Raw genomic sequence first — 9,403 nt, forward strand, 5'->3', positions numbered from 1 at the left:
TTTCCAGGAAGGAGTCAGATCGCCAGAGTTATGCAAACCAAATGGATCCTCTTTTGTTTAGAGCAAAGGAAAATAGTCACTCATTTTTGTGGTGAAACACGAACATTCTCCAAACAAAATAATCTCTCCCTGTAGCCAGCCTGGCCAGCCATGAGTCCCCTCTTGGGATGCTGAGTCTGATAAACTTTCTAGAGAGGCATAGACTTTAACGCAGTTTGGGAGTGGGAAGGGAGAGAAAGAGGAACAAAAAGCTAATGAGATCCAAGTAAAAGGCCTTGCAAAATGAAGCCAGCTTTTGCTTTAGTGAGTGCTGGCGTGCAGAATTCTTTGCTAACACTGGCAGCAAAGGCCAAAGGAGAAAACAAGACCTTGATCTTCGTTCTCTTGGCATGTGTGTGCTGAGACAATGTCATAAATTTATGGAAGTTAATGATATCTTCATAAAGCAGGGTGAGAACAGAACTGTAGGGCCAGATTCACCACTACTGTGTGTATGCCTTGCTTGTGCAAAGTGGGAAATGCTGCCGTTTTGGCTTGGTTAACTCCATTGCAAAACTGAGTGCCAGTATACGATGCAAGCTCATCATACAGCCAGCGCCTGCACTCTACGTGATAGGAAGCAAGGGGTGTGCGTCGTATCACTACATTGCGTACTTTAAATGCCCGTCCACCTCACTTTCAATGAGGAAGTAATCTTCTAGATAGCATAGGGCTAGCAAAGGAATACCCTGTGCTAAAAACACCTGCTCCTAAGGTTTAGCATAGTCACAATGTTTGTATGTATTCTTGCGCTGAGGTTGTGGGAAGACAGTGATGATATGGTACTTTCTGGGCCAACAGCAGGAGAAGGGGTCTAGAGGGATCGAAGAATCTTGAAGACTGGTCTCAGTAGTTGAGCCATGATGCAGAAGCAAAGCCTGTCTGTGAAAACTGTATGACTGGCTAAAATGTTTTGTTTTCAGCTGTTTGCCTCTGTCAAACAGTCCTCAACAAAATAACTGCTGTGGGTAACCCAAAAATTCAAGTGTATATACGTAGGCATGAGATTTGCTGGAGGCTGGAAACATAAGGAAAACTTCAAGGAAGGCTACAACTTTTCATTACCATTTAATTTATTTTAATGGAGTGTAAAAAATAAACATTTCCTAACCTGCCTGAGGAAATAATCTTTTCAATAGCTGCCAAAGCAAAGAAATACACTGGTATGAAGTAGGGATTACAATGTGTGATAGGAATTACTAGAGCAATATTAGTGCTTTCTAAAATTTTGGATTCAGTGGAAACCTCTCCTTTAGGAATGTCTGGGAAAGAATGCTTGACTTGGTGAGTCCTGCTTCTGCATGAGGTGATAAACTCTTGCAGTCTGTATCTCTTATCTTTATGCCTCATCCAGCACAGTGAGATGTGCTGCGTGACCAGGCTTCTGAGTGAACCCTGCTGAGGTAACCGCTGAGAATAGGGCCAGGATCAATTGTGCTCTACTGCTGTTGCCCTAATCGTTATTAGGTACCATCCATGTAAACAAATTTATCTTAGCAGCCAAGTGAAGAATGAGCAAGGCTCCCAGCTGATGAAGAAATTACTTTAGAGAAGGTTGCCACATTCTTTGGCTTATGTCTCTTCATGGCTTTTCCTCTTTCCACTGGCACCTTAAACAGAGTTGTAACTTGCACAAGTTTCCTCAAAAACAAAAGACCAGACAGCCAGAGTAGTTCAGCTCTTCATTAGATTGCTAAATGGTTTGGTTAACTTTCATCCTTGCTCCTTTCCATTCCTTGTTGCTGTCAGCAAGGCACTGACTGGTGTAACCTGGCTGCCACGTTGCCAGTGTTATGTGTAGTCTGGAAAGGTAATTAAGTGCACTATGCAGTTGTGAAGAGACTTTAGATGGATTAGAGACCCCAGGTTTGCTGTCTCTATTTCAAATAGCAAAGCAAGGCGGTGATGAATTGTACTCCTGTTCTGTCATGGCCTCATAGAATGAAGGTCTCTTCCACCCTGCAGTATATAGAGATAAGAGTCAAGATTTGGATTGAAGATGAGATTTGAAACCTACAGGTTTGAGAGGCAAAGGGGAAGGAATCTGTCAGGAGAGGAGAGGCTTTCAAACAAAATGAAAATTTTAACTGTAAAATTTTAGGAAGCTGGTAATATTCGGTAACAGCTCATTTCAGGTCTATAAGCATCTCTATAGAAGGCCCTAGAGATGGTTATAAGTACAGCTGGTAGAAAGCTTTCTGAGGTGTAGTGACGTGCTTCTGGAAAATGCTGATTCAGCAGAATCAACCCCTTCTGTGGGAATGTGTGGTTTCTAGTCCAAAAAACCAAAAACCACCCAGCCTGTCTGCCTGGTTTTTTGCCAATCTGTCCAATCTCTAGTCAGCTGGCAGAGGGGTGGGAAGTTCCTTGAGATCCCCATCTGTCTGGTCACCAGATTGATGGTATAAGGTTCTGATTTAAGTCTACAAAATCAGATATTAGCTAATGTTCCTGTTTCCCAGGCAATTGACTATTGATTTTTTTTTTACTCCATTTTTAAAACCATAGTGTAACTCAGGTTGGAAGGTTTAATTTAGCTTCAGACAAGTCTGCCTTGAAGTGCAAAATTTTCCATAATATACAATTTTCCTGACTCAAATATTTCCAATTATATAACCATAGTATAATTCAGGTTGGAAGGTTTAATTTAGACGAGTCTGCCTTGAAGTGCAAAATTTTCCATAATATACAATTTTCCTGACTCAAATATTTCCAATTATATGTAATCTGTTGCAACTCCATCTGGTCTCCTGTATAGAGTGGATGTGATAATTTACTCTGACCATTCAAACAGGTTTGTATCTTCAGTTTTGTTGTGGCTCAGATATGTGGCATGGTAGATTTCAACAGCAAGTAGCAGCAGTAGGGATGGCAAAGGTGCTGCGTGCAAGATGTGGGTGACAGACGGTGTACGGCTTCCGATCACCCTGAGGCATCCAGCTATGCAGGGGCAGGTAGTCCTCGGCCCTTTTGTAGGAGCGGTGGCACAAGGAGGCTTGTGGAATGATGTTTCACAGTGAGAATGACAGCTGTCAAGAACAAGGCAGTTCTCATGAAAGGAGGAAGGAGGGTCAGCTGCTACGTTTCCCATCTTTCACAGGGGGGTGTAGAGGGGGTAAATGCAAGGTGTTGAATTTTTTTTTCCCTGAGGTGCAGGGTATCTGCTCTTACTTCGTATTTACTCTAACTCCGTAAGCTAAAAGCATGCCTACAGTTACATCAGAACAACTGCTCTGCAGTAGCTTTTTGTCCCTCACACAGTGTTTGATCTTGTTTATGTATCAAGAGCGAGGAAGAACATTATTTAAGCTTGATCTTTAAGGTCTGTATTACTGATCTGGTAATAAATCCCAATATTTCTTTTTTCCAGATGAGAAGCCTTTTGTAGTGGAAGATACCTACTTACTCTGCCCAGCACCTGTGCTACGAGAAGTTGGCATGTATGTTTTTTTCTACATACTCAGATATTTACTTTGCCTGTGGGAAAATGAGTCTGTCATCTCACTATATTCTGTTGTTATTGCATCTAATTCTGCCATTGTCTCCTCTGTGTGTTGAGTTAATGGGCAGTTGTGCATTGGAGCACAGGGGAGAGATCACCATCAGTGTGAATTAACCTCTACCAAAGGCTTTTCTGTGCATTGGGAGCCCAGGTTCCACAAGATGTTATCTCGTCGAGGGTTGTGGACTAGCTAGCTTGACTTGTTTCTTGTGTTTTTTTTCAGGGAAGCAGCTCTTCAAGTCAGTATGAACGATGGTCTGAGCTTCATCTCTAGCTCCGTCATCATCTCCAGCACACACTGTGTAAGCTTACATTCATGTGCCTAAAATGATTTAGTAGGATGGTGGTACTTAGCAACAGATGTTTGTTACGCTGGTATTAGGTCTTCCAAGTTGAGTAAACCTGGTGTGCAAAGGACCTGTTCCCTTCTTTTAAAGGTGAGCTTTTGAGTGTGGTAATATGACATTTCGTGTATCGTATGCCATAATATGGCAAAGCTCTTGAGTCTTCGGTGAACACCTCATACTTGGTATCTGCTGTAGGATGTAAACCAGGACAGGACTAGCAGCCAGTGGTCTAGAGGTGTCTATGCCTGCTTGTCTACTGCAAAGTGATCAAGAAGCAGTCTGCTGGCTTCGTTAGCTAGTCTGTTTCCTCTACGGCAATGGTGCTGCTAATTGTGAAAGGCATGTGGCGGTTGCGCTCACACCCTTTGTCTGGAAACCAGTATGGTTGCCAGAAAAATGTGGGAGATTCTCCACTGAAGTAGCTGGCTTATAGCTGGCATTCTTTGCTGCCAGTAGTGAATTGCTGCGCTCAGTCTGTGGCAGAATCAGGCAAGGACAATGAAACCATTTACAATTCACGGTATTACTGATGATGCTGCTTCTGCTAAGTCATGGCTGTTGGGAATAAATCATGAAATGATTTGCGCTGAAGGAGGTAGTGGAGGAATTTGCTTTGAATTCAGAGTTCTTCACGCTTCAGTGTATTCAGTTTTATTAATCTATGGGAAGACCTATCCTCTGTACAGGGAACAGTTGAGGTGCTGTTTTACTTCTCCCATGTACTGACTTAAACTACTTTTTGGGAAGCCATAGTAGTCTTGCCAGAAAGACTTTGAAATCTGTCCACGGCCTGCTTTTTTCCGTATCCAGTAAAGGCACGTCATGTTTCTGTACAGAATAAGTGAAAGGTTAAGTTGTATAACATCAGATTACCAGCAGTCCTCAGTGGTCTACAAAGGCTAATGCACAAGATGAGAAAAGTCTTTTGTTTCACTTGATCTTGATACTTGTTCAACAAAGACAAGGTTGTATGGAGAGACAGTTTCCAGAGCTTACATGAGGGGTTATATTCCAAAAGTTACAAAGTCTTCCTTATGCCTTAAAAGAAGGAAATTTGTTTTATTAGTGAATTTTTTGGCTCAAATTCTCTTTGCTCACTGGCAAAAATGTGTTTGCATGTTGTCAGCAAACTACAGGAATATTTTTGTATGTTTTGCTCATATGAGGCAAGACCTAGGAAGGTATTCCTTCCTGATATGCTTTCTTCCAGAGATAGAATTATTATTTCTAGGTTATAGGAGATGAAATATCTGTTTGTTTTCTATTGTTTTGATAACTGTAAGGAAACTTTTGAAAATGCCTATGCTTCACAGCAGCACCTACTACTCTGTCTCCAGACTGGGAAACTGGATTTGCAGTGCAACTAAGCAGCCAGAATTCAAATCCAGATCCTACATCCAAACTTAGATGCAGCGATATTCGGTGGCTACTTTGAAAATTATATCTCAGGCTTCATAATCGAGGAAGTTTCTTTTGGGTAAACAAGCATTTTGTATTTGTAGTAGTGTTTGGTTTTTTCAAGTTCTTTTTAAAGATTAAACTGTTTACTGAGACTACATACCTCTCTTTAAGGTTACAAGGGCTCCAGTCCTGGAAATACCTATATACAAAATGTACACCAAGTGACTTGTTTAATTGACTGCAGACCTGAAAGTTAGACCTGTTTGAAGATCTGCAGCTGAAGTGGGACAATCAGAAAGCTGTGGAATGAAGTGATGGTAACAAGCAGGGGAAAAACCTAAGGTTTTCTTCCCTGTGTGCAAACTAGCAATCAGTACTTTGAGTTTCCTTGCTGTGCCGTATTTCAGAAATGATCAGGTTTGGAAAGAGGTCTGGAGTGTTGTCTTCAAAAAGCTTCACAGATGGCAATCAGCAGTAACTTGACATGGGAGCCCCACGCTTGCTTTGATGTAAATGCCCTGAACCCCAATCTCACTGCTGTCCAGAAATGGCTATTTAATGGGAGAAGGAACAAAGTGGCTTGATGGCCTGATAAGCTTTACCATTTCTTTATTTGCTTATGTAACTCCACAACAAAACCTTCCTATGCAATATGTAAATAATCTGCAAATATCCCATTTTCACTATGAACAGTACCTGTCCTGTTCTGTGAACTACCCATTTTCAAGGACTATCTTGAGGTAATCCAGGGAAGGAAATTCAATTAAGTGCATAGCTGAAGCAGACAGCTACATTCCCAGCAAGTAAAGACCAAAAATGAACAGTCAGAAAAGTCAGTCAGACTTTGATTCCTAAGTTATGAATGTAGGTATTTGAAGATCAGGACAAAGCCTAGACATTGAACCATCTAACAAGCTTTTTTATCACACTAGCTGACAAAAAACTTACTGTAGGTTTTCATGGTAAGGAAATTGGGCTCGTTTCTCATAGGTTAACAGGGCAAAGCTATTTTATACTAGCATAGGTCCCGACCTCTATTTAGTATCTAAAGACTCCTAGGAACGAGGTGTCTAAATAAATATCAGTTTTATTGAGCAGTGAAAACTCTAGAAGAAAGAAAACACTTTTGATCTTAAACAGATAGGTCACTTTTTGGAAGGAAACAAATAATCAAAGCCTTTGCCTTTTCTAGAATTGCATCACAGCTTTGCTGCTGTAACTCAGCAATACCTGACTTGGCGATTGCCAGAAGCAAGCTTAGTACTCCTGTGCTCACATCGTTTTCTAACACCAGGTGCCAATTGCTGAAAATGGGATGCTGGGATTTTTTGCCTTGCCCAGTGCTGTCATTTTTGTGAAGTTGCCAATTAAAAGTGCTTTTTGCAGACTATGCTGCCTGCATGTTCAAATACTGAATGCGTGGCAGGAAGCGTTCTGTGCACTTGCCCTTTAGGAAACGTCGCTGTTTTGTGTGTCTGAATGTAGTAATGCACATACCTCTCTAGTATAAACTGACTCCCTCTGGGAACAGACAGCTTTTGCTTGCATCCATATTGCCTAACTGAAGTAATTGTTTGTACTCTTTCTCCTTGAGGTGTAAGAATCTGCTACAGCATTTCAAGGTGGAGAAAATGTGGGAAGGTTAGGAATGAAGGTGTACGTAATGACTGACTTATCTCCTTCTTAGTCTGAGAGATGCTTAAATACATCTCACTTTCCAGCATTAAGTGATACTACTTGTCAAATCTGTCAACACCAAATTTGACCTCACTGTTTGAACACTGGTTGGGGTTTGGGGTTTTTTGTTTTGTTTAATGGAGTCATACATACAGATAAAAGAGCCTTAGAGCTTCTACCTATGCTTTCAAATCTGGGCACTTTGGAAATCGTTTGCCTGGACTGCAGGTGTCTGTTGTGCTTTGAAGGATCTCTCATTTTCCTGAGCTTTCTACTTCCTGAAATATGATAGACTTCAAGGTTTGCAGCCCAAAAAGAAGTACAAGGGATGTCAGAAATTAAACTGTATGGGTTCTGTTGTATTCTGCCTTTTGCTTAATTGCTTGTGCTTTCTGATATCAGAGTACAGGCATGAGTGTATATCCTTTGTATCTCCTTTTCTGTGGGACCCAAAGAATTGCTGGTTTAGGTTCCCAAATTAAAATTGCCAGAAGTGCTTGAAGTTTTTTTGAAATGGAGTCTCCAGGCTTTCCTGGTACTTCACTGCAGTTCTTGCCTCTCTCTTGAAAGGTAATTGATTTTTCATTTAACAAATGAAAACAGAAGGAGGTGTGGGAGAGACTTGTAAAGATGCTTTTATTGCAGAGGATCTTTCAGCACTTCCATTTTAAAGTACATTTTGGGAAGACTTGCAGTCACATAAGTAATCTCAACTGAATTAGGTGGAGCAAAATCTCAATTTAAAAAAGAATCAAAATTCTTCTCAGTTGGCCCAGTTATTTTCAAGCCTGAGGTATGAAACAGTCCATAGGAGGTCTTTGGGGATTTAATTTTGGTTTTCTTCCTCAGGATTTTCAATATGAGTTTTTAGAGGCAAGAGTTGATTAGATGTGGGATGCCTTTTAAATCCCTTGTGATAAGCACCAGTCCAGAATTTGCCCAGGCACATTAGCCAACGAGTGAAACTCCAAATGCAAGGTCTGTCTGATGCGTAAAGAAGTATCAGTCAGAACAAAGCTTGACTCCCTGATCTTGTGCAAGGGTGGCCTATAGTTAAAGGTGGAGTTATCATTTTCTGGAGATGGTAAGAAGCATTGACTGTGGAATTGCATGGGACTGCTCAGTTTTCAGAGTGCAGTCTTTACCTCAAAAAAGAGTGAAAGAAAGAAAAATGATAGAGCCAGGTCAGTAGAGGAGATTTTTTTGTTGTTGAATGTGACTCCTTCTCCCACCCTCGTGTTAGTTCCTCAGGAACACCGCTTTTGTTGTGGTTTGTTACCATCTTCGCTTTTCTGCTGGTTTTGGTGGCTCTAAAGTCTAATGGGAAACCTGACTGGACAATGCCAGGTGCCTCAAGATGATAAAGTATCAGAGCATAGGTCTGTCTGTACGAGTGGAAAATAAAGGCATGCTTGGAGAGACACCACTGTGTTGCGCCCACTGCTTTGAGATTATAAAACAAGCCTACCCCAGTTAATTGCGTCCACAGAAGTGGTTAGGGGCCGCAGCATACATTCTCACAGATCCCCAAAGGGTGCAGGGCAAGAAGAGGCACGTACTTCACAGGGGAAGAAACTGGAGGGACTGTGTCCTGCTCATCCTCCCAGGGTGCCTGTGGCAGCCTTGGAGAGCTGAGCTCGGTAGGTAGGGGCCCATATGTCAGTAAGGACTCCTGCGGACAAAAAGGGGTTTTACTTGTTGGAAGAATGCAGTGATTTCCATTTATCTGTCAAAAATGAGACAGACACAGGAGCTGTTGTGGTCGGGCAAGGCTTTCATTTTATTAAATTATGGAATGCAGATGAAACCTTCCAGCTTAGGGCAGAATGATACTGCATGTAAATATCAAGTTTGCTTGTGCCCTCCCTGAGGATGGCCAATACCATTTTTCATTCAGAGGTTTTGCTGACTGCACACCCCAGACTGAGGATTACTGACTGGCTTCTGGTAAAGCTGCAAACAGTGGCTGGGTTTATTTCGGAAGCGAGAGGGTAACACTGTAAATCAGGGGCTGCAGACAGAAGTTTAATCCTGCTCCCCACTAACTTACGTATTACCTAGTTAAACTAAGACAAGGCTGTCCTGAGTGTAATTTAGGGTGGTGTTTGGCCTGGATCGTGACCACTGGCAGCTACCCCAACAGCATAGGAGAATGGCTAGAATGAACGTTCTTAACGTTTGGAGACAGTGTGCTGTTTATATGCTTAGCTGGGGGATAAGATGCCGACATCTCTGGTATGACAAAGCTCAGCTGGCTGGAACTATTTGATGAATTTATCTCTTGGCTTGCTTGTCTTGGAAAGTCTCAGAGTTTAACCCCAGCCGGCAGCTAAGCCCCCATGCAGCTGCTTGCTCACTCCCCCCCCCCCGGGATGAGGGAGAGAATTGGAAGGGGAAAAGTGAGAAAACTCGTGGGTTGAGATAAAGACAAATTAAT

At 42.0% G+C, this 9,403-nt stretch overlaps 1 protein-coding gene across 1 annotated transcript in view; it reads left to right on the top strand.

Annotated features, from left to right (window-relative positions):
• ANTXR1 (anthrax toxin receptor 1) overlaps nt 1-9,403 on the top strand; it is a gene marked incomplete at its 3' end in the record, with an annotated part of 103,272 nt that overhangs the window by 35,346 nt on the left and 58,523 nt on the right. Inside the window, exons 11-12 of the mRNA XM_009704245.1 lie at nt 3,410-3,479; nt 3,765-3,843. Coding sequence (XP_009702547.1) covers nt 3,410-3,479; nt 3,765-3,843 — 149 coding nt within the window. The remainder of the gene's footprint in view (nt 1-3,409; nt 3,480-3,764; nt 3,844-9,403) is intronic.

The sequence above is a fragment of the Cariama cristata genome, unplaced genomic scaffold (genome assembly GCF_000690535.1).
Source record: "Cariama cristata isolate BGI_N322 unplaced genomic scaffold, ASM69053v1 scaffold2487, whole genome shotgun sequence".
NCBI classification, from domain to species: Eukaryota; Metazoa; Chordata; class Aves; order Cariamiformes; family Cariamidae; genus Cariama; species Cariama cristata.